The 24,129-nt window shown below is 47.5% G+C and overlaps 2 protein-coding genes across 3 annotated transcripts in view; both read left to right on the top strand.

Annotated features, from left to right (window-relative positions):
• Positions 1-747: 747 nt before the first annotated feature.
• On the top strand, positions 748-6,043 carry ERAL1 (Era like 12S mitochondrial rRNA chaperone 1). Its single transcript, XM_082294529.1, has 11 exons — positions 748-848; positions 1,049-1,222; positions 1,312-1,439; positions 1,525-1,602; positions 1,737-1,783; positions 2,147-2,208; positions 2,598-2,710; positions 3,134-3,514; positions 3,939-4,088; positions 4,349-4,429; positions 4,695-6,043. Exons 1-11 carry the CDS (start codon positions 761-763, stop codon positions 4,815-4,817), a joined length of 1,425 nt encoding a protein of 474 aa, XP_082150655.1. The 5' UTR covers positions 748-760; the 3' UTR covers positions 4,818-6,043.
• A 1,105-nt stretch (positions 6,044-7,148) lies between these two features.
• FAM222B (family with sequence similarity 222 member B) overlaps positions 7,149-24,129 on the top strand; it is a 36,319-nt gene continuing 19,338 nt past the window's right edge. The window contains exon 1 of one of the 2 annotated variants that reach the window (XM_082294501.1): positions 7,149-7,244. The gene's annotated coding sequence lies outside the window, so the exon portion shown is untranslated. The remainder of the gene's footprint in view (positions 7,245-24,129) is intronic. The other variant, XM_082294500.1, reaches the window with a different exon arrangement.

Below are 24,129 nucleotides of genomic sequence, written 5' to 3'. Positions count from 1 at the left end.
GTTGTGAGGGGCACTGAGGTGCACTGGGATGGACTGGAGAGGATTGTAGGGAGCACTGGGACAAACTGGGCTGTGCGTTGTAGAGGGCACTGGTGACACCGGGAGCAGTGGGGGCACTGGGGGAGCACTGGGGGAGCACTGGGGGAGCACTGGGGGGGCACTGGGGGGGGGCACTGGTGACACCGGGAGCCCTGGGGGTGCACTGGGGGAGCACTGGAGGGGGGCACTGGTGACACCGGGAGCAGTGGGGGCACTGGGGGAGCACTGGGGGAGCACTGGGGGGGCACTGGGGGGGGCACTGGTGACACCGGGAGCACTGGGGGGGCACTGGGGGAGCACTGGAGGGGGGCACTGGTGACACCGGGAGCACTGGGGGGCACTGGAGAGCACTGGGGGAGCACTGGGAGGGCACTGGGGGGGGGGCACTGGTGACACCGGGAGCCCTGGGGGTGCACTGGGGGAGCACTGGAGGGGGGCACTGGTGACACCGGGAGCATTGGGGGGGCACTGGGGAGCACTGGGGCCGGCAGTGGGGGGGCACTGGTGACACCGGGAGCACCGGGGACCGCGCGGCGGCGCCGGCAGGGGGCGCTCCCGCCTCCCCGCCGTGCTCCGCCGGCCCCTCGTCCGTCTCCATCCCACAATCCCCCGCGGCACAGCGGCGCTCTGGCCCCGCCCTCCCGCGTTCTCTGTCCCCGCGCCGCGCGGCAATGGGGGCGGGCACTGCTCGCCTTCCCGGCGTGCCCCGCGGCGGGCCAACATGGCGGCTCCCATGGCCACGGCCGCCGCTCGGGCCGCGTTCTGGGCCACCGGTGCCGCTGCGGCGGGGCCGCTCCGACTGGGAGCAGGTGCGGTGGGGCCACGGGCGTGCTTTGGGGCGGCTGCGTGGGGGAGGTGGCGAGCGGGAGGCCGGGGCGGAGCGAGGCCGGCGCAGAGGCCTTGTGGCAGCGGGTTGAGCGCTGCGTGGGGACGAAAGCATCAACGCGATTTTGGGGTGTTTTCGGTACGTTCTTGGTATATTCGCTGTTTACCGGTGGTGTCCTTCCAGCTCGCCTCCCGGGGAGCCGCTGGGGCGGGCGCAGCTCGGCGCTGGGCAGGATCCTGGGCGTTCCTGCCCGCTGGAGCGGGCGCAGCTCGGCGCTGGGCAGCCTCCTGGGCATCCCCGCCGAGGCACCGCCCGCCGCTCTGGGCCAGCACCCGCCGCCCGTGGCTACCGACAGAGGTGAGTGGTGCCGGCTGCCGCCCCTCCCCAGGACGATCCTGACCCGCAGAGGAGTTTGGCAGCATCCAAGCCCCTCTTTTATCTGGCAGAGGAGCAGAGGCGCCTCTTGGAGAATCGGCCCGACCAGCCCCAGAACCCCAAGGTGCTGAGAATCGCCATCATTGGCGCTCCCAACGCTGGGAAATCCACGCTCTCCAACCGGCTCCTGGGCAGGAAGGTGAAGCTGGGGTGGAGTTCAGGTTGTTATCTTGGTTTTTTTGGTGTGTCCTGGCTGTGTAATGTGTTTAATTAATTTCTTGTAGGTTTTCCCAGTCTCCAAGAAGGTCCACACCACCCGGTGCAAGGCCTGGGGTGTCATCACACACGAGGACACACAGCTGGTGAGTCCCAGAGCCAAAGGGCAGGATTTGCTCGTCTGTATCCTGTTGGATCACTTCTCATTGCACAAAGATAGGGTTTTACCCTGACCTGTGACTGCTGGCAAACTTGAAACATTGCTTTTTCCTTTTCCTAGATCATTCTGGACACACCAGGCCTCACTAATCCCTTCAAAGCCAAAAGGTATCACCACTGGTGTGGGGAGGGGGGTTTGTGCTGCCTATCAAGGGTTGATAAAACAGGAATGTGATTTTCACTGTGCAAAGGTTGTAAAATAGGAGTGAAAGAATGTGTAATTTTAGCCTTATTTTGGTCTCCAAGTATTTTTTTTATTGCAATTTCAGTAGCACACAGAGCCGGTGACATCCCTTGAGCCCTTTTGTGTTTGGTTCTGTGTATCTGCACATGATAAGGGATGTCACAGCCCCTAAATCAGCTCTGTGGTGGCTGGAATGAGGGAAAACACTGGTTTTTCTCTACTTTGAGGGGGAGGAACACAGTTATAATAAAGTGTGTCTGCTTTACTCATTTGTATGTGTCTTTCAGGCATAATTTAGATGAAGCCATGCTGACAGACCCATGGGACAGCATGAAACATGCAGATTTAGGTGAGTTTTCAACTCCTTTTGGGTCAAACCAAATCCTTTTCTGCCACACAAGTTCCCAGCTGTGGTATCTGGGTGTTTGCTGGCAGCCCTGGGCGCGTGAACAAGGAAGGAAGGGCAGAGAAAAGATTTGGAATATTGACCTGAGAAGGGGATAAGAGCTGCCTGGTGCCAAGGGGAGGCACTTGGGGTTAATGATTGGGTTTGGATGTTGAGGTTTAGCATGTGTGATGTCATTAGGGTGACAGGGTAAGCTGCATTGTAGTGTTTTGTCAATTAAAACTCTTCTTTTTGTCCCCTCCTGATGGGGGAGTAACCATAGACCCTAAAGCTGCAAGTGAAGATGCTGGAAAATGTGGATTCATCCTGTTTCCCCCCCTCTTTCCTGGCAGTCCTGGTTTTGGTGGACGTGTCAGATCACTGGACACGGAACTCTCTGAGCAAGGAGGTGCTGAAGTGCCTGTCTCAGTTTCCCCACACCCCCAGTGTCCTGGTCCTGAACAAGGTAAATCCTGTTTGTTCTTCCTGCTTTCTTCAGGCACCACCTGGCATCAGCAGTGATGGGGTTTGGGGTCTCTGGTGTGTTAAAGGACACAGGTTTCTCCCTCTGCTCCAGAATACTGGGGGGGTTGTGGGTACCTGCTGCATGCACAAGCACCCCTGAAGTTGTACTGCTGTCTGGGGTTTAAATCCACCTGGGAAGAGGAGCCAGGTTGGCCAGGGAGAATCTCAGCAGAGCTGACAGGTTCTCAGTGTTTGGGCAAACTGTGCCACACTCTGGTTTGGCCTCTGGTCACAAAACTGTCCTATCCTGCAGCAGCTGCTTCCCTGGGTGGTTTCCTCTGGCTTCTTCAGATCCAGGGCCCAGCTGCCCACCTCATTTAGGACAAATCCAGACACCTCTCTCTCTCTCTCTCTCTGACTTCAGGTAGATATACTAAAGAAGAAGTTTCTCCTGCTGGAAATAGTGGCTGACCTGACAGAGGGAATTGTAAATGGAAAGAAACTGGAAGTGAAATCTGCATTTAAACAGGATTCCAGTTCTTCAGCAAAGTCTCCTCTTCAAATCACTCAGCCTTCTCCACCTGAAGGCAAGGTCCCACGATCTCCCTGTGGGCAGGAAAAGAATCAGGCCCAGGAAGGCTCTGCTTTGGACAGGAGCAGTGTTGTTGGGGGTGCTGGCACAGGGGAAGTCCAAGGGCCAAAGTACTATGGACCCGAGGATCTAAAAGACATGAAAGGCTGGCCGCACTTCCAGGAGATCTTCATGCTGGCAGCTCTCCATGGGGAGGAGGTGGATACACTCAAGGTAACTCCAGTCTGATCTTGTGTCACACCTGGAGACTGGTGTGGGACCCCAGCACTTGACACAGAGCCTCAGCTCCTGTTCCTGGCCTGGGATGGGGGGAAAGTGTCAGGTGTCAACATGGGGTGTGTCCTTGCTGCATCTCCAGGACTTTCTGTACAAAACCCTTAACTGGGGCTCTCCAAGCAGCAGCTTGTTCACCACAGTGAATCCACCCACTGCTCTCTTCTCAGCTCCAGGGGTTCTGTGGGGTTTTGTAACTGATACACACGGCCCTAGGGAGGGGTTTCAGAGCTTCCCTTTCTCTTTCCCCTGCCCAAAATACCGAACTACTGATGCCAGGCCAGCAGCAGTGCCCTCTCTGCACAGGGATGTTGGCACTGTGTGGGTGACACGTGGCAGCTGATGGGGGGTGTTGTGCCCACAGAGGTACCTCCTGATGCAGGCCAAGCCAGGCCCTTGGGAATTCCACAGCGATGTCCTGACCAACCAGTCACCTCAAGAGATCTGTGATAATATCATCAGGGAGAAGGTCCTGGAGTACCTGCCCCTGGAAGTGCCTTATGGAGTGACTCAGGTGGGAAGTGTGCCCAGGCAGATTTGGCCACGAGCTGTTTTATTGGGAATTTTGAGCTGTGCGATGAGAATCCCTTTGTTTGGATCTGTGGGATCTGCCAGGCCCTGTGGAGTGACTCAGTACTTGCACCCCAGGTGTGCTCTAAGACCCTTTCTGTGTGCGTGAGAGGGCCACCCTCGTGTGCTGGTGTCTCCAGGGGAGTGGTGTTTGGGGGTCCTGAGGATTTTCCAGGATTGCTGAGTGCTTGCTTGCTGTCACAGGTGACGAACATCTGGGAGGAAGGAGAATGTGGGGAGCTCCTCATCGTGCAGAGCCTCCTGGTCCCAAGGGAGTCTCATAAGGTGAGTGAGGGAAGACACGGAATGCTGGAGAGGGTGAAGGGAGGTTCCCCAAGTCCTACATATGTACATCCTTGCTGTGATCCCTTCTCCCTCTGTTTTGGGAAAAGCCGTGTACCCAATACAGGCTGTCAGTAGCAACTCACACCTTCCTGAAGTTGCCTCATGGTTTGATGTTGGAATTTTCCTCATTGCTTCTGTGGCTGCACTGGTCTCCTGGGCAGTGGAAGGGTGAGTTTGATGATGTTCTCTCTGGGTTTTGACACAGAGGATGTTGATTGGAAGAGGAGGAAAGGTCATCAGCAGGATTGCTCAGGAGGCTGGCCAGGACCTGATGAACGCTTTCCTGTGTGACGTCCGCCTGAAGCTCAAGGTGGAGGTGAAGGGTTGAGCCCTTTGTGTGTTTTAACAGCTCTTGAACTCTGATTGTGTGGAGAAACCAGTCCTGGGGCTATCTTGGCACCTTTGTTCAATCCAGACACAGAGGACGATGGAATCACTACAGTGGGCTGAAGTGGAATATGTTATCTTTGGGGGAACAGCCCAAACTGAAATAAAATCTCCAGACTTCTATGGCATCTGAACTGGGGACAGACACTGGAGAATCAGCTGCACCCATGATTCTGGTACTGCATTTCCAGAGCTGCCACCCACTTCTTTTGGGCTGTGTCTCATGTCCTTGCTCCCGGGTGTTTGTACATGGAAGCTCAGGAGCATCTCCTGCCTTGTAGCAAATGAAGGGTTGCAGTGGAGGATTATCAGCACATGTTTGTAATCTCTTCTGAAGGCTGAATCATGGTCACATAGGGGGACGAGGCCACCCCAGCCCACCTGATGGTCTCATAGGGGCTTTTCTCCCTGCCCTGTTGAAGTTGGTGGGTGTAGGGAGTTGGTTTTAGGGGTTTCCTGGCAGCTGGAACATCTGTAATGCCTGACTGGCTTGTCTGTCACGCAAAACCAGTGTGGACCCACTTTTTAGGAATTGGAATAGTTTATTGCATCAGAGTTGCTTCCAAGTCCTCACTCTTTGCACCAGGTTCACAGATACAAACACAGAAGCTGTTGCAGCTAAAGAAAACCCTGAAGTGGGAAGAGCAGCAGGTTCTGTATAGCTCAGGTGTAACAGATGGTTGAGGATGGAGAGGACCTGGCACAGGTGAGGCTGGAGGAGCAGGGCTGGCTCTGCAGAGCCCTTGGCATGGTGGAGCCTGGCACCACATACGTGCACCTGGATCTGGTGTTTGGGGCTTGTTTTGTCTCTTCACATGGCTGTGCTCAGGTGTTTGAGGCACTGGGTACCTTCCTGCCAGAAACCCAGGTAAAGCTCTGTGTGCTGTTATAAATTAACATCCCTGAGGGAAGAAAACCCCAGCAGTGAAGAGATTGGGAAGGGTCTGGGACCCAAACCTGCTGAGCCCCTTGTCCCTCTCTGGTGCAGTGTGAAAGAGATGTTTTACCCTTCTGCTGGAGGATTCTATCTGGAATGTGAGATCGACTGAAGACTGGGTTGGGAAACCTCCACGGACTGTCCTTCCATGTTTCCCAGGAGCAGGGGGTGCTGCGGTCCCTTGAATGCTGCTGTCCAACTTTTGTATTTCCCTTGCAATAAAATGAGGTCCCAGCACAAGTGATTGTTCTCTCCTTTTCTTCCTCCCTGGCAGCCTGACTTCACGGCCACTGCCTTCCTTCTGTTTTATTCCAGCTCAAACCAGGGCACTTTCATGTCATTCCTCAGCTGAGCTTAGATCCCGTTTCCTGAGCTGTGGCTTCTGAAGGTTGCACCTTGTGGGGGGAAAAGCTGGGTAAGCAGGGTTAGAGGGGTCTCGTGGGTAGGAAGGGAGGCTGTCCCCTTTGTGTGGCTGTGTCATGGGAGGGGTCAGGGTCACCCTGTGCTGGCCCCGAGCTTCATCCCAGGCTGCTTCCAAGGATGGAGCCGAGTGCTCCGGGCAACAGCCACTCCTGGGGGCAGCGGGAATGCTCCTGGCATGGGAAGAGGTGAAGTCTCTCACCTTCCTGACCTGCAGCTCCTTAACGAGCTTTGAGAATTAAGTTAATTATCCCACTGCAAGCCCACCGCAGGGGTGCAAATCGTCACTTCCCTGTGGAAAAACACCAAGGACTGACCCCAGGTGGGCAGGGGATGTCTGTCAGGACCTCGGTGTGGGCAGCACCGGAGCTGTAGTAGAGCCCCCTCTGTGTCCCTTTCATGTTTCCCCCGCGTCCTCTTCCTGGCCCACCTACGTCTCCCTGTCCACCCCTATGTTCCTTTCATGTCCTCCTTGTACCCCTGCCATGACCCCATGTCCTCCCTGCGTGTCCCTCCTTGTTCCCATGTCCCCTTCACGTCCTCCCTGTGTCCCTCCCTTCATGTCCCCCATGTCCCTCAGTGCGTACCCCCCGTGTCCCCCCCCCGTGTCCCCCCCCGTGTCCCCCCCCGTGTCCCCCCCCGTGTCCCCCCTCGTGTCCCCCCCCGTGTCCCCCCCCGTGTCCCCTCCCGTGTCCCCTCCCGTGTCCCCTCCCGTGTCCCCTCCCGTGTCCCCTCCCGTGTCCCCTCCCGTGTCCCCGCTGTTCTCTGCACTACCCCCCGTTACCGGCAGGGGGCGGCGCTGCCCCCCCGCCCCCTTCTCTCCCCCTCCCCTCCCTCTCTCCCTCTCTGGCGGGGCCGCGCGTGCGCGGGGCGGGGCGGGCGGCGCGCGGGCCGCGCGTGCGCGGGGGCGGCTGCGCAGCCAGCACGGCCGGGGCGGGCGGCGGCGGCGGCGGCGGGGCCGGGCGGGCACAGCGGCGGCGGCGCCATGAGGCCCGGGCAGGGGCACCGAGAGTAAGTGCGGCACGCGGCGGGAGCGGCGGCGCGGCCCCGCCGCCACCTCCTCCTCTTCATCATCATCATCCTCCTCCTGCTCCCCCTCGCAGCGCGGCGGGACCGCCGCTGTTCATACCCCCCCGCCCCCCCCCCCACCATTGTCCTTCCCGGGTGTCCCCTCCCCCCGCCCGCTGAGGCATCACCGGTGTGGCGACCACCCTCCTGTCGCGACACCCGGCGCCTGTCGCGACACTCGCTCGCAGCCCGCCTCCCCCGGGGTCTCCCGCGCTCATCACGGAGCTCCCAGGGCCCCCGGTAGCCCCGGCGCCCTCGTTACCTGTCCCTGGGTTCCGCGCACACGGCCCGGGATCGCGATAGTGCGTCAGCCATCGCGACAGAAGTGCCGTCAGGGGGAAGGGGGGATTGCGGTCGCAGTGCGAGCACATCCTTTGTGTGATTCTTTCCCAAGAAAAGTGTCTTTTTGCAAGAGAATCGCAGGCTGCTTTGGGCTGGAAGGGACCTTAGAGCCCATCTCGTCCCAGCCCCCTGCCGTGGGCAGGAAGCGCAGGTATCGTCAATAAATCATCCGTCGTTTTTATTCCCTACCAACCAATTTTCAAGAGTCTCAAGAAGAAGAAGAAGAAAACTGTAGAGCTGGACTCCAGTTCTCAGTCCACTCGTACAACAAAGTGGTTTTGGTTCTGCAGCGTGTGAACCTCCCCGAGCAACACCTGCGAGGGCTCACAGACGTCTCTCACCCTCCCTTGGTATCACTAGGTACAAGTTTAGGATAAATCACAGATGCAGGTTGGTTAGTTCAAACCAGAATTTGTTGTGCTCACTTCTTACTACAGTTCTCAATTCTTCTGTAGTCACATTCTCAAGAAAATATAAGTTTATCTGGGAAACTTTTTGCAGCAATACTTTTTTCCTCGTTATTGCACAAACCCGGTTCTTTGTTGCTCCGGTTGCTGCGAGAGAGGAGGGAGCTGGGAGCTCTCAGGAGATGAGGTTGGGTTCCTAAGTGATGTCATTTGTGCTGGAGCAACGGTGGTGACTTTGTGATGGAATAAATCCTCCTGGACGTGTCGGGGCTTTGTGATTGTGTGTGTGTGCACTGTGGAAACTTCGTCTGATTCAGCAGTCAGCTGAGAAAATTCCGTGCTTGGTGCTCCATAGGCAGTGAGGGAATAGAGTGATGAGAGTTGCATTTTCCTTTCAGCCTGTTTATTCTGATCAGGGCTTTTTTCAGCTTAAGAATTTGAACTTGTTGGAGTCTGGTCGTTTAAGTGGGTGCATAAAGCAGTGGGGAAAGATGATGTTCAAGGGTCTTTGGTATTAGAGGTGGAGAGAGCAGAGTTTTGCAGCCAGCAGCAGAGTGAAGGATTCAGGGAGAGCATTCAGGTGGGTCTGAGGTCCTGTGAAGGCAGTCCAGAGGGTCTGGAAACTTGGAGGGGAAAAGCAGTGATAACAGAAAGCAAACTTAAAAGCAAATGCACACAGTATTAATTTTCAGCAGTGGAAGATTTGGGTCAAAAGCGAGTAAGAGTCAGAGGGTAAGGTTTGCAATTAACACAGAATCTAAGCTTTCCTGGAGAAATGCTTCCATAAAATAAAGGCTATTTATTTTCCAAACGATATTTACACTGGGTAGAATTTCTGAGGTGAAGAAATGAAAATTGCCCCTTGTCTGGGGGAGCACAGGTCGAGCAGGAGCTGGAAGAGGAGTTGATGAATTGGCTGTAATTCACAGGCATCACTTCAAATATTTTCAATATTTCTCAACTATTTTAAGAAGCTGTATTGAATTCCAGCCCAACCAGCCTGATAGTCTGGAGAGAGGAAGGATGCGTATTGCTGGAGCAAGAATTAAGCAAAAATAGATAAATCTGACATAATGGATGACAAGAGAAAGCTGATTGCTGAAAGATGCTGGCATGCTCTGTTTTTGCATGCTTGGCATATATTCTGTTGTGTTACATGGCTTTTGAAGTGTAAAAAAAAAGAAAGAAATCTCATTTTGTGCTGAGATAAAAGAAAAGGCAGGTGCTTAAATTCTGTTAAGGATCGGCTTTGATACTGACATGAAGGAGTGACCTCGCTTGCTTTTACCCCCCTGTCATTTTGTGAACTTCTCAATTGAATAAATAATTCACTTAGCACCAAATAAATGCCATTTAATAAGATGGTATTTTTGATCCCCCTTTCACTTCACGTTGCAGTTTCACACTTTTTCAGCTTGAGCACAGCCTGGGGTGCTATTTCTGTTAATAACATTAAAAATATGTTGGAGAATGTCCACATAGTATTGTTTTTTTCTCCAAATGTGAAATTAAGGAACCGTTGTGTTCTCTGCAGCTTGGATATTTGCCTTCATTTAAGCCTTATTTGTATTTGTTTCAAGTTGTCCTCTGATAGATAAGCTTTTATATCTATGTTTGCTTCTGGGAACTGTTACTAGATCAAGAGGAGAAGTAAGGATTTCTGTCAAGGACTGAAGTATCTCTATTTCCCAGAAGCTCAGACAATGTGCAGGAGCCTCGGCTTGTGTCCTCTGCTGCACTTGCTGAAATGCCTGGATGTGGAATAGAAACTTCTATCAGTGTTTCCAGTGCAGTATTTTAGTTTTTCACATTGGTTTGTCCATTCATTTTTATTCCTCTTCATTTTTGACCATGACTTGTTACTGGCTGGCATAAGGAGATGGGGAGATGAGGAAGTAGAAGGTGTTGGCCTGGCTGCCCCCACACCAAAAACCTCCATCATCAAAGCATTTTATATCCTGTATATTCCTGGCTCACTCATCTTCAGTGAGCGGAGTCACAGATTTATGAAGTGAGAGATAAAGTAATGTCCATTCTGTATTTCTCTAAAGCTAGGTAAAACTTGCAGGATTCTGGGATGTGTGGAATTGCTAAATACACCACCAACAACATAGCCACAGCCTGATTTGTTTAACAGATGATCAGCACTTTTAAATAATTGCCTTAAGAACATGTAGTTCACTGAAATGCAACGCCCAGCAGGTGAGTAACAGGTCACTGTTGTGTAGTACACTGTATCCAGGCCCTGCTGACTCTTCAGAGGCTGTTTTTGGGGTAAGATGCCCCTGAGGATGAGTAAAGGTTTCACAATTTTCTGCGTCTGTAATGAGTGTATCACCCCACCCTTTCCAATTTTCAGCACTTGAGACGTTTAAACAATTTTAAACATTCTCAAACTAGGAAGTGAAGTGAGTAATTGAATTTTTTATTCCTTGTGTGGTATGCCACATTCCCATTTTCCCATTGTACTTTTTGACTCGTGTTAAAATCTTCACCACACAGATCTTGGAGCAATTTTTTCTTTTAATTGCAGATTGTTACTTTTGACTGTGAATGCTAAAATGAGTTTGTCACACTATTCATCTTCCTTTGAAAAAAAAAAAGCTTTCCAAATACTGATTGAGGACCAGGGCTCCTGAACAGGCATTCTGCTGGCTGACACCCAGAAAAGTTGTTCTGAACTTTACCCAAAGATATTTTTCTGAGGGGTTGTATTCTTTCAAAAGCTGATTTTACTGTCCAAGTAGGGCATAGCTTGGCCTACAGCTGGAGCTGACAGAGACCTCTGTGTTCATCTGCTGCTGGTTTCTATGTTTTTAGTAATTTGATTTAAATGGACACTTTAAAAACCAGCAGCTGTAGCTCATGGCTGACCCAACTTCACAGATCCTATAGGTCCCTTTTCCTTATTTCAGCACATTCTGTCTGGGTGTCCCTCCATGCCTCCCCACTCATTTAGTATTTGTTCTGTTGTTGCTATAATTATTCTCCCATTGTGTTTAGGAATTATGTTTCGTTTATATATTCCCACTGCTTAACTTGTTTATGCTGTATGTGAAGATTAGTCCAAGTTTCCAGGGTTTGTGAGGAAAATGGTGATATTTCATTCTTGGAATAATTTCTCAGGAATGTAGTTTGGCTGCAGCATGGATTTGGTGGGGAACAGTGGGGGTGTAGCACTTGGGGATGAAAACTGGGAACGATTTTTCATGTGAATTCCCAAGTCCCGTGCAGGGATTCTGGAGTGCTTGGAATGCGTGGAGCACTGGCTTGTTGATGTATTTAGAGATAACTGAACTGCTCCAGGCTTTTAAATAGATGCATTGATGGGTGTACTAGAGGGAAATGTGTTAGAAAACAGGTTCTCTGTAGATGCAACATGTCTGAGACAAACCTTTAAGTACAGTTCTGCTGAATTAGGTGACAGATCTGTGGGTTCTGTAGGATCTTCGGTGGGCAACGCGTGTGAACGTTTAATTTCTTATGATGTCTGTGGTAAAGGTGATGTAGAAAAGGTGAACCATGAAAGCACAGCTATTTTTAGTATTAAAGAAAAAAAAAAGCCGTCAAAAAATGATCTACTAAGTGATACATTGCTGACGTCTGTAGTGCAGCCAACCCAATTAAGGTGCCATATATTGTTTCCAGCAGGATTCTGATTGTTTCTAATTTGGGAACCACGCGAGAGCAAGTGGAAATAAGTGAAACACCATGCTCTGCTCTTCACAGTGGATCTAGCAGTTGTCCTCTGTAATTTCCCTCCTCATACTGGGACAATCTCCCTGGCCTGGCTAAGGTGGGAGCCACACTTGCAAAAAAAAAAAAAAAACCAAAAAAGCCCATGTTTTTTTGTTGCTAAAATCTCACATAAGTCAGTGTTGAGAGCTGTGGATTATTTTCTCATTTCCTGGCCCCAGCATATCCTTTGCTGTATCCTGCTGTCCCTCTCCTTGCCTTCATGTTAAACTTGGACTGTGCATGTTGGAGGATGTGTGTCTCACAGTCCTGCCCTTTCCTGTCCCTGTCCCTTGCCACTCGTTTTGTTTCTCTCTGTAGGCAGTTGAAAACACTTCGAAAAATATTATAGGGTGACTTTCTTGAGCCCATACCACAGATATATGTGTATATATGTATAGATATAGTTTAAATTCTCTTGGAAGGAAATAGCATTGTATGAACCTTTTTCAAAAAATTATGCAGATGCTCCCACTCTCCAAAGTAAACTTCCTCCTCTGCTTATCTTTTTTTAAACCTGGAATGAAAAACGGCATGTCTTCTTAACATCTGGAAAGGGGAGCCCTTCATGCCTACTTTATATTCTTTTATCCAGCATTGTTCTTCGTTCATCCTTCTGTTCTGGCACTGCTTTTCTTAATTTTTTGTCTTCTAAGCTGGAGGAATGTCATGTGCTTTGGCTTTGTTGTGGACGGGGAAAATTAGGGATTTGCTCACCCTCCTCTTCCAGCTCATCAATGTGTTCTGATTCTGGGTTGGTTTTTATTTTCTTCAGCTACAGCAAAGCCCTCAGCTTTTGCCTCGAATGGGTGGTGTGTTCCTGGAGCTGGTGATTCGTGCATCCCTTGACTTTAAATTGTTCACAGCTCTGCTGAGCATTTGTGAATGAGCGTGGAGGAAAATCAATATGTGAAAAAGCCAGAGTAGGGGAGGGAAAACAGCTCTTCCAGCACCTTTTCCTGGTCACACCATTGCCTGATTTAGTTTTTGTGTCTGTGAACTCTTTAGTGTTTAAATTTAGAAATGGATTGTTTTGGAACAAGTCACTTTTAAGATCGTTTCCAGGAGATTTGTGTGTAATTTAATCCCATTCAGGTTTGCTGCTCTCTGATCTGCTTGTTCTGCAAGACTTCAGGTTCTCTATATCCCTATCCTCTCCCACTATTTTCTACAAATCTGTTGGGGTTTTTTTTTTCCAGTCAGAACTGCAGCAGCATTTATGAATCCTTTTAGACTTTTTCTATTCCCTATTTCTATTCATTGACAAGGTGGTGTTTGTTATAATAACCTGGAGGTTTAAAAATTGTAACTTCAGTGTCTCTGAAGGATCTCATTAGCGATTATTATTCAAATATTCTAGAAGTTGAATGTGTGTACTTTAAAAATTAGCCTGAATAATACATTCAGTATTTCTGCTGTATATTCTCTTATATTTACTATTAATTTCCAACACTGCTTAGTTTAATATTTTAGGGCATCTTTATGCTAAGAGCTTACCAATGACTGAAGTTGCTGATGAAGAACCAAAAAAAATTCTTCTCAGAATCTGACAGTCCAACATACCATCTCAACCACTTGAGTTTGAGACAGGAAAGAATTAAGATTTTTCCACACTTCCATCTAGTGTGCATGAGGGAAATTGCATCCACTGCTAAAATCCCAGCCATTCTCGTAGCAGTTCCAGTTGGGCAAGGATCATCTCATCCACTGGTCTTTGTTAAGCAGTTACTGCTGATGAACTGACAGGTTTGAGATCCGAGTATTTATGTGGTGGTACCTTTGTGATGTCCATAAAATGGTGACATGTGAAGTTTGAGAAAAATCACCTTTCACCATGTGGTGTTCGTGCTCTCCTTCACTGTGTTCTGCTCTATTTACTTGTCACTCCGTGCTAGGATTTCAGCTGCTTGATTTATGAATTATTGCTATTGAAATAAAATTAAAGTGGCTGTTCAGTTATTTAAGAGCCAATTAAATCTGATTTTATTCTGATGTAACATTTCCAGTGAAAGGGCATAAAACACAGTCTGTGGGGGAAAGTTACATCTAAAAATGGTTAGTGTTTATTTTTTATAATCTGTCCTTTCAACAGCTTGACTTGGCAAATAAAATCCTTTGCAATCTCACAGCACTGACTGCAGATGTTAGAAGCTGCTCTGTATAAGAAAATAAAACAGGTTTGGTGCTTTCAGTGATCCTGTATAAACCTTGAGCTGTGGCTGCTGGTTGGAAAATGTATCCAGCCAGGAGAAAGGAATTGCAGAGCTTTTGGAGAATATAATTTATTTACCAGCCTTTGGTGACTTTGAAAGGTAGAAACAAAGGGTCTTTTGGGATGAACATTTCTCAAATCATGGGCTGTGCTGTCCTGAGGGATCAGTGTTAGAATTAGTTGAGTTTCCAGTATCAGATTGTGCTAATTACTGTGAGGTCCCAGCTCACAGGGGACGCTCAGGACGAGATGCTTTGAGAAGTGCAGCCCAAGAACCTTGTTCATGCACAGACAGAGGTGGGTCATTTGTGTTGTATTGGAGAGCCAAATTCACTCTTAAAAATCTGGTGGGGCATGGACACTCCAAAAAACTAAAGTCACCAGAAAATATCCTGCCAAGACTTGTGGTCCTGAACTTAAATAGCAATAACTACAGCAAGTGGAGAATGAGCAGGTACTTTCCATTACGTGTGGCAATTAAAATGTGTCTCTTGATAGTGGTATTTCTTATTAGGGGAAATGGCAGTGCCAATCCCAGTTTTGTTCTGACAGTTTCACACCGTACATGATGTCTCCTGTGTGCATGAAGGGTGCTGGCTGAGCCTGTTTGGAGATGAAGAGCCTGGTTTGCCTTATTTTTTTATTAAAAATAAATCATATTGATGCGGATGTAATTTTATTTGTGACTAGACAAGCCTGCACTAGCCAGCTCTCAGGTTTGTGGCGTCTGTCTCCAACAAGATCATAGATACAGAGAAAATGATTTATTTTAGTATCCAGTGCTTAGATAAAACTCTGGTTTTGTGCGGATGGCACTGAAAGGATAACACATAGCTCGGACAAATTTGTATAAAGCACCATATATTTCTACCAGAATCCAAATCTTCAGTATATCAGTAATATTGAGGTTTATATTTTTGTACTAACCTGGGGTTTTTTGGTGTATAGAATTAATTGCTGAGTGTAGAGGTTGGTGGGGATGCTGTACTCTGGTCTGGCTGCTCTGTGCATCTTGGAGGGTCCTTCCAACTGCCCAGCCCGGCACTCTGAAGAGCTGTTGGGAATTGTCTGGTTGATATTGGAGAATATCGACCAATATCTTTGGGGTTTTGGGATGGAAAACATTCAGGAGTGTGAGGGTGCTCAGCTTTTTGGAGAGGGTTGGAAATGGCACAGGTGTTTGGGAGGGACCTGCTCCTCCCTCAGAGGCTTTTATAGAACACTTTAGTAGAGCACAATCAAAATCTGGTAGCGGCACTAATTCTAAATAAGTGTTTGCTAAACAACATTAATGGATTTAAAATGTTTTTAGGAATAGTTATTAGTCCTTCAGTCTCGTATGGTGAAGGGAGTTTTGTCTCGATGGGGGGCTGCCATTTTAATGCTTCCTGGCAGGAGGCCTATTTTGATCATGCAAATTAGGTTGAAAAAAGTAGGCTAAGCCATTAAAAAGTAGGAGAGATCAGGAAATTTTAAATTTTTAAGGTGACTGTTCTTCTAATTATTAACATTTTTGTTATCATCGTTCGCGTATGTCACTTCGTTTCCCTTAATTCTCATGTCCTCATCCCTTAACTCTGACAGCCTCAGTGCTCGTTGCTCTTGCATCCACTACTCCAAATGGAAGCCTTAGTCCATTGGCTATTTTATTCCCAGCAAGGTGCTTGGAAATACTGCCACGTGGTGTGTTTTGCTGTATAATTAGAAATGCAGATACAGGCTGCTTTTCTTGCACCATGGTTAATTTTTTCCTATTCCGTTAACATTAATAGGGACTGAAGGTTAAACTTACGTAAACTCCGGATATTTGCAGGGTTCTTGCTGGCAAGGGAATTCATTGTGGGAAGTGGGAAAGGGGCACATGGGTGAGGATTGGAGGCAGTGTCCAGAGAAGGCTGGATCTCGGGTGGGAAGACACCGGGGTTTTCACCAGGATCTCTTCAGTGTTTCATCTTTCCCACCAGTTTCTGGGCAGGACAGCGGAGTGACACAGCACTGATGGAACACAGGGTCCCTCTGGGGGTGTGGGGAAGAGCCCCCTGTTCCCCCCATGAGCCACATGGATCCTGCATCCTGCAGGAATACTGCAGCCCATCCCTCACATCCCGCTCCTCCGGGCAGGGGGTGCGTTGGCAAAATAACTGCCTTGGTGCCCATAGGCTTGCAGGCTTAAATTTAATCCTGTTAATTTTTAATAGAAATTAATATTAAGCCAGCATACTTCGAACATGGCTTTGCTTGTGCCCAGAAAGACCCTCAGCTCGTGTTTGCTTTGGAGTGTTGGATCCTCCAGGAGCAAGACCCTCCTGGAGCAATATGGGGCTTAGAGCTGAGGGATATTGTCACCTTCAGCAAGTCCAGTAGCAGTGCCCTGTTCCACCTCAGTGATTACAAATGTTGGTTGGATTTCAAATGTCTGTCTCCAGAAGGGGTGCTGAGTGTGCCATGCATGGATAAACGGAGAGGAACTGGGGATTTCCGGCTAAAAATTCGCAACAAATGTATTTGTGTCAATTATCAGTGCACTGACTCAACCAGAGTCTGATGGAAAATGTTATTAATTTTACAAGGAGTTCAGTAAATACTAATTTATGCAATTTAGGGGTGATGTTGTGCCAAAAACCCCCATATTTTTAATCGCCCTTTTCAGCTTTGCTACAGTTGATATTCTGCAGCCTCCAGAACAGTAAACTTGAAACAGGAAGGTCGACTCTTCGAGCTGATGGTATCTTTGTCCTTAAGAGAGATTCTGGGAAAGTAAGCTGCATTCCTTAGCTCTTGCAACCCTTTTTAATTGTTTTTTCTCACAACCTTAGCCTGATCTTATCACCTAAGTAATTGTTGCATCATATTTGCATTATTCTCCCTACTGGGAAGTCAGATAATTGCTTTATACCTTCTAATGGAAAGTGTTTGGGAAGCCTGCTACCTCCGGGACATGGATGAGCAGTGCAGCAACTATTGCAACAGTTGCATTTATCCCGTTTTTCTGAAGCTGGATGGGAATCCAGCAGGAGAAGGCTTGGATGGCTGGCACCTTCTCTAGAATTGAGTAGCAGCCATAAAGTTACTTGGTGTTTTAAACCCCATCATAAAAGTAAAGCTGCCAGCTCTGCTGTGCCTCGTGTTTGGGTATATCTCATCTGCGGGAATATTCAGCCAGACTTCTCCTTATGAAGTAGTATTGTAGGGTATTAATTATTCATAGTCAGTTTAATTCTTCTTTCTTGCATATTTAATTGTAATAGCATGCTGTATGTCACAGTGATTTCCCAGAAGAACTGTACACCAAAGGCAAACCATTCAGGTATATATTCTTAAATATGTCCGTGCTAATCTTTGTTGTTTAATTTTGGAGCAGAATGGGATATTATCAGATGTTTCTTGCAGGGAAACAATTATGCAAAATCATGATTTCCCTTAATCTTTTCAGAAATTTTCGAGCTGAAATAGCTCGTTTGATTTCCACTGATGACGTTTACGTTGTCTTGCTTATTTTATGAGGAAAAAATGCTTAATGGGAGGGAGGACGTGACTTCTGTTTTCTTCTCTGAAGCGGGGGAGCCTTTATCAAAGACTTTGGAAGTGTCAATCGATTCCTTGCAGAAGATGAAGGAAGGGAATGAGATTTTTATTGAGTTTTTTCCAGTGATCAGAATAGCAATGCCAAATGCTTGTGTGATTAAGATTTTTTTAAACATTTTTTTTAAACGACTGGGATGGGCTCTTAGTGCTTGATGTGAGAAAATATTGGAGGCACAGGAACTGCAAATGCATTCACAATTTGATTTGCATTACCCTCCTTCCAGAGCTGTTTCACGCTTGTAAGACACTTGGTGAAGCCGAATCCCTCGTGTTCGGAGAGCGGGATTGTTCTCGGAGATTTACCGTAGGAGTTTAAACTTCTGAAAAATCTGTTTACAATGTGTCTGAACTGGAGGATAGAGGACACAGTAGAGACTGTTATCTGTTTACTGCTCAGATAAGGAGGTGGAATAGATTGCTGGCCTGTTTCTGAACTCTGCTTAATGAATGGTTGCTAGGCAAATTGCATCTCAATCAGCTTAATCCTCAAGATGTCATTTACAGGTCTGCTCTTTGTGAGGGCCAGAACCGTGCGCTTTCAAACTGCACAGGCCAGGAATTGCTAGCAAAGCAGCTTAGAATAGCTTGTTCGAAAATTCAGTGTACATGTGCTGCTGAGCTGCCCAATTTAAAGTGCCTGTTGTCGCAGGGCCGTCACTGCCTGGCCATGCGCGAGATGAGGCGTGCAGTGATAGACAGGAGGCAGCAGCATCCTTAGCACCGTTTCTGGATCAGCACAGCCCACACCACCACGTTTTGGCACTGGATTAATGTGAAAGAAAGCGTTTCTAAATGGGGACCGCACTGCTGACGCGATGAAAGGTATTTCTGCTTTGGCTGAGTTCGCTCAGAGCCGGGTGTGATATTGGGGTGCGTACGTGGGACATGGTTAACAGGTGGAAATGGGCAGTGGTGTCACCTGGTGCGGGACAGGGAGCTGGGGCTGGGCTTGGTGAGAGAGCTGTAGTCAGGAGAGGGCACAGGCTGGTTGTGTGAAAGCTCCATTCTGCCTCTGGAACGTTGGACTTTCTCCCGCGGCATCAGGCGAGAGCCAATTAATCGCATATGCTGGCATGTGGGATGCCCACATACATTAGGCTCATGGTTTAGTCCAAAGGAAAAAGTTTCCTAATATAGTTAAGCTTTAACAGTCTCTTTGTAAAGAAAGATAACAAGATACTTGTTTTTATTGGTTTCCCATGACAGCGATTAATCTTGTTGTGGGCAGAGCATTGTTCTTTGCATGGCTACACCTTCCTTTCCTTTGAAATACATCCTCTGAGTGCTGTGTGTGTCATGACACCAAGCGTTCTAAAGGCAAACTGGAAAAGGCTGGACTTGTTGAATACAAAAGACATTTTAGAACTGTTCATGATCACTGTGTGCTGATATGAAATGTCCTTCATGTGACACGGTTATTAAAAATCCAGGTGTGAGCGTAGTGAGTGAACTTCGCAGTGCTTGCATAGTTGGGATGTGTGCAGCTTTTGTGTTGTTCAAAAATACTGGTTTTTTAGGAAAAGATGGCATTAAAACATTGAGAGCCTCTCCAAATAAAACATAAATAAAATATTCCACCTCAGTCACAGGCAAAATGACAGTGGTGCTTGCATCTCTATGCTGTGGATGGGAAGAGGGCTGTCGAACAGAAGACTTTGTGATCAGAGAGTGCTTTTCATGCAAATGAAGATTTTATTACATGCTGCTGAATCAGGGGCTTGTGTAGCGAGAACAGCACAGAAGTGATAAGATCACTTTGTCATAGCTTGAAATTTTGCCCAGCGTGTCTTTCAGATTGCTGAAATGGGCAAGAAACACTCTTGTTAAGGGCACAGCAGTAACTGATACAATATTTGGGGGGGCAGGGCTGTTGTTTTGTGGTAGGGTCTGTCTGCAGGGTTCTGCCACATGTCCACAGCCCTGACTGCAAAGCAAGGAGGAACTGAAACCTGTAGGTCACCGTGTGTAGCAGCAAAGTCCTAAAAGCTCCTGTTCCTGATGGGATCCCTGTTCTGCTGTTGGTGAATGGGTACAGAATCCCCTCTCTGCTGCAAGCCAGGAGCTGTTGGCATTGATCAGAGCAGAGTTGTCCATCCTTTTGGCTGGGATCACCTGTGTTGCCCACTCCCAGGTCATGCAGGGGCTCTCTCTACATGCCATGGGGCTATATTTTGCTGCAGAAGGCACCCATCCAGGACTGCCTCTGTTGGGTTTTCCTTTTGCATTTGTTAGCTAATATCATCTTCCCAATGTCCTTTCTTTCGTGGTTAGAACCGGTTTGGTTTAATGAGGGCTGTTGTTGCCAACAGGGGAGTGGATATGTGTGGTGGAACAGGCATCTAAATCTTCCCCTGCAGATGGGGAGCGTTCAGCATCCTGGCATGACCTTGGTGAAAGTTCTCTGGTGTGTTACTTTCCCTCTTTATTTATCTCCTTTGCTGTGTAGCAGCTTTGCTTCCAGGGAAGTGTCTGAACTATTGGAAATCTGTCCTCTCTTCTCTTCCACTCTCCAGAGACATTGTCAGCGTAACACCCAAACTACTTAGATTGACGCCTGAATATTCTGCTTTTGCACAATCAGGAGGCATTCAGTGAAAGTAGCAAGAGGAGAAGAAGTTTAAGATTTAGGACTGACATTTTTAGACACTTTTCAATCCATAATTTTGCACTGTCTTGGTGAGGAAGGTCAGAGACTTCCTTCACATGGGATGCCCCTGTGTATATGTGTTGAGCATCTGAGTGTACAGCACAGGGGAAAAACATTCTTACCAGCCATCAGATTGCAGTGTGGGGCTGTTCACGTTTCAGATTCTTATCTGAAGAATCTGGGAACAAAATCCAACCCTGCGTGTTCCTGGAGAGTTTCAGAGCAGTAGGATGGAACCTTTTGCCTGTTTTTCTCATGCAAATTATGGTAAGGATTATTCAGTGTTTAAAATCTGGTTTATACTGGCTTCTGAATTTCATTTAAAATAAACATCTGGAGAGCTTTTTGATCTCCTGTGCAAAACTGTTGTCTGCCTGCCTCGTTAAAATAACTTCTGCTTAATTTTTAGTGAAAGGCAAAGACCTAGATGGTTTCAGCCCAGAGGCAATCTAAATGGTTCCCCTTCTGCAGTTAGAAATTTCCATGAGCAGGTACTTAAAATCTGTTCTCTTTGGGAATGTGGCAGCAATAGGTATCCGTTTTTTCCATGCTGCAATTTGGGCTCTGCAAAGCTGCTACCTGTAGTGCCATTTGTACTTCTGCAGAGCCTCATTCTCTTGGTGCCAAGCACATGCTGGAGCAGATGCTTCCTTCAAGAATTTCGGTCTTGTCCCTTTGCAGCTTGCAGTCCAAAGCCCTCCTCGGGAAGATGGCCATGGTGTGCTGCTATCCCACAGTCACAGCACTGGAACAGGGAGTAATCAGTGATTTATTCAAGTAGCTGTTACATTTGGAGTCTGTTTTCTGTGATTTGACAGGAGCTCACTCCTCTGCTCTTCACTGGAGACTGGAAACCTGTGCCCGTGGCGAGGGCTGGGTATGTGCTTCCGGTGGCTTTCTGGCTTTGAAACAGGTTCCTGTTGCTCTTTGCAGAGCCTGAAGCAGTGATCTGTGCAGGCAGTGTCTGCAGAGCTGGAGTGACTTTACCTCTTTGTTTTTTCTCCAAATTCATATCTGTATGGGATCAGCTGGTCCCACATCGTGTGTGAAGTAGTTAAATGCTACCCTGCATCTCTAAGATGTGATTTTTTTTTCCTTCTTCCTTTCTAGTCTCTTTGATCAAATCAAATAAAAACGCAGCGCTTTCATTTCTAGTTTTATAGTTTCAAAGACAATCTCTTGACGTGCTCGAGCAGTCTGGACCAGAGTCCCTTTTTTCCTTAGTCCAAAGGCTCACTGTGTCTTGCGCCTTTCTCTGTATCGCAGTTGCAATCTACGTTAGCTTTTATCTGCATCAAAAGACAAATGGAAGAGAGCAGGACCCTGCAGGAATGGGAAACAGACTTACATGTGCAATGGAAATATGTAATCCTTACGTTCAGTCTGCCACATGGAGTACAGACCAGTTTCTATACTGGAAATCTCTAGCCTATACTCTCAGAAATGGGAGTTCAGATTTTAGGCTTTGAAGGTTGGTTAATCCCCTCCAGTGGTTAATACCAACGTAAAATATTCTGTGATGTCAAACTTTTCCTCCTAAATGCTTCGTTTTCCCCTCTTTTTTTTTTTCTGCATATGTCAACTATACAAAGCAACGCTCAATTTGAGAAATTAGCATTCAAACACTCTGTAAGCACTTTATTTTTGTCTGCTTTGTGAGCAGCTGAACACATGTCCAGGCTGAAATACTCGGAGCTGCTGCTGCTGCTGCTTCCCGGCGCGCGCGTGCCAGGCATGGGAGAATTTGGAACTTTGTCCCGTGTTCTGAAGAGGCACTCCCGACCCCCCATCCTGCAAAAACACATCTGCACAAATCTCCTGCTCGACTGCATCCCAGGAGGAAAGGATCCCAGTTAAGCCAGCCAGAATCATACCCAGGGAGATGAGCGCTCTGGTCGTTGTCATCCCGATCAAAATCCCAGCTGAGTCTGATGGCACTCGGAATGTCGCCGTGCGCGTTCCTTTCTCAGAGTGGTGGTGCTTAAAGCAAAGTGTGTTACTTCTCTGCATTAAGGAGACGGATTCAGCTGTTCAAAGCAAGTTGATAAATTGCTTTTCATTAAGTATCTGAGCGCCAAGGGGTTCGGTGTGTGTTCCAAGGAAAAAATACATTAATTACGGCTTCTGGAGAGCATTTATCAATCACGTAGTTATAAACACTACTAATGCAGTTAATTGAAGGTAGAAAAATTTACCTTTTTGAATTTGTTGACTGTAGCAATTCCGTGGCTGGAAAGACAAATTGGAAATTAAAACCAGGGGATACTTTTAGTGGAAGCTGCACAGTGGAGGGTCAGGGCTGTTGGAGATGGGTTACCAGGAGCTCGTGCAGGCAGCTTTGTGCTCTGTCTGCTGTTGAGGTACAGGCTGCAGCAACAGTGTTTGTTCTCTTCTCCCACACAGCCACGTTGAGTTTGCCAAGCAAAGGGATCTCGCTGCCTGTGGTACAGTTTCAGCTCCCTCTGGGTCCTGCCCGTACGATTTATTTATTGCTCTCTGTGTGTTGGGGTTTTTTTTAAAAAGAAAAAGGCAAGTGCAGAGGAGGAAAGATGCACAAAAGCAAACAAAAACATCCTGCTCACCTGTAGTCAGTAAAACTTTCTGTGAAAAAAGAAATCTTTCATGAATATATAAACTTTGGGTAAAGGTGGTGTGTTGGCAGCTGCTGAAGGAGTCAGGTGAGATCGTGCTGAAATGTTTCATTATATCTTCGGACAAAAACTTCTGGTGCTTGTGGTGTGCAGAGGCTTTGAAGGCACCTTGCACACTTGTGTTGCTTTCCCTGTGGCTGTTTTGAACTGCCAGCTGTGCAAGTGGCTGTTTTTCATGCTTCTCAGGAAAGCACTGAGAATAGCAAACTTTTTACAGTAGCTCACAACTAATGTATTTCTTGTCCTTTCTTCTATTGAGTTGTTACGAGGTGGCTTTTGAGTTTCCTGGGAGATTGATAAGGACATTAGGTCTGTGTCAGGACAGTCCCAGCAGGACACCAGCTCCTCATTGTGAAGGTTGACAGGAAAACACCATCCCAAGTGTCTGGTCCAGCTCTTTGGTATTCACCTGATGGCTTCTATTTTCTGCTGGTGGGTGTTTTGTACGTGTGTTGCAGCTTCTGTTTGAGGTTCTTAAAATGCTTTTCATCTTTGCAGCTGGCTGCGTGGTATCTCCAGCTACAGGAGGAGGTCTTATCTTGCCCTTACAAATGATAAAATGTGTATCCAAGAGCTGATGTGGTCATGGTCCAGCAGGAAGCTCTGTTGCTATGCACAATCAGACAGAGATCTCCAGTTTTGGATCTTAAAAATGTATTTTTCACTGCTGGCTTTGTAAATGGGCTGTTAAAATTTCACCACATGTGGGACCATAATTCAGTGTCCAGAGAGATAAATACTAAACCAAACTGTCAGTGTGATTGTACAGGTCAAAAGGGTTCACATGCATGATCAATGCAAACCAAAATCCATCCTCCCTGTGAGTCTGTGTTCACACCTGGTCCAAAAGTGAGTCACTTCCTACTTTTATTCCTTTATATACAAGTTAGATTTTTGTTTTGTATGAAGTATAATGCATTCTGCCTCATCTTATTTGCAAATATTTCTCATTTTCAAGTGAATCTATTTTTAAAACAGGACTCAAAACATATTTTTCAATAGCTAACAAATGTCTGCTCTGTTGTTTGTCTGTTGAATAGAGGTAAAATTTGTTCAAAGTTAGCTCTGAATTTTTTTTTTTTTTTTTAATAATCAGCTTGTAATAAACAGGGGAAGATAGCTGCTTTCCTACCCAGGAACTGTCATAATCCGTAAGTTCTAACGATATTTTAGAAGGGAAAACTGTCTTCCTTCTCTCATGTGCAGCCACAAGGATTTCTGTAAGTCATGATTAAGACTTTAATTCAGG

This window comes from Coloeus monedula (assembly GCF_965178545.1).
Source record: "Coloeus monedula genome assembly, chromosome: 20".
NCBI classification, from domain to species: domain Eukaryota; kingdom Metazoa; phylum Chordata; class Aves; order Passeriformes; family Corvidae; genus Coloeus; species Coloeus monedula.
The sequence above is the reverse complement of the archived record's forward strand: the minus strand, read 5'-3'. Positions and strand labels throughout refer to the sequence as shown.

What these genes read in the sequence shown, in the direction of transcription:
- ERAL1 (XM_082294529.1), top strand. Translation starts at nt 761, where the DNA reads ATGGCGGCTCCCATGGCCACGGCCGCCGCTCGGGCCGCGTTCTGGGCC. An exon ending in ACCGGCTCCTGGGCAGGAAG is followed by an intron (nt 1,440 to 1,524) that starts GTGAAGCTGGGG and finishes AATTTCTTGTAG; the next exon opens with GTTTTCCCAGTCTCCAAGAA. An exon ending in AGGAGGTGGATACACTCAAG is followed by an intron (nt 3,515 to 3,938) that starts GTAACTCCAGTC and finishes TTGTGCCCACAG; the next exon opens with AGGTACCTCCTGATGCAGGC.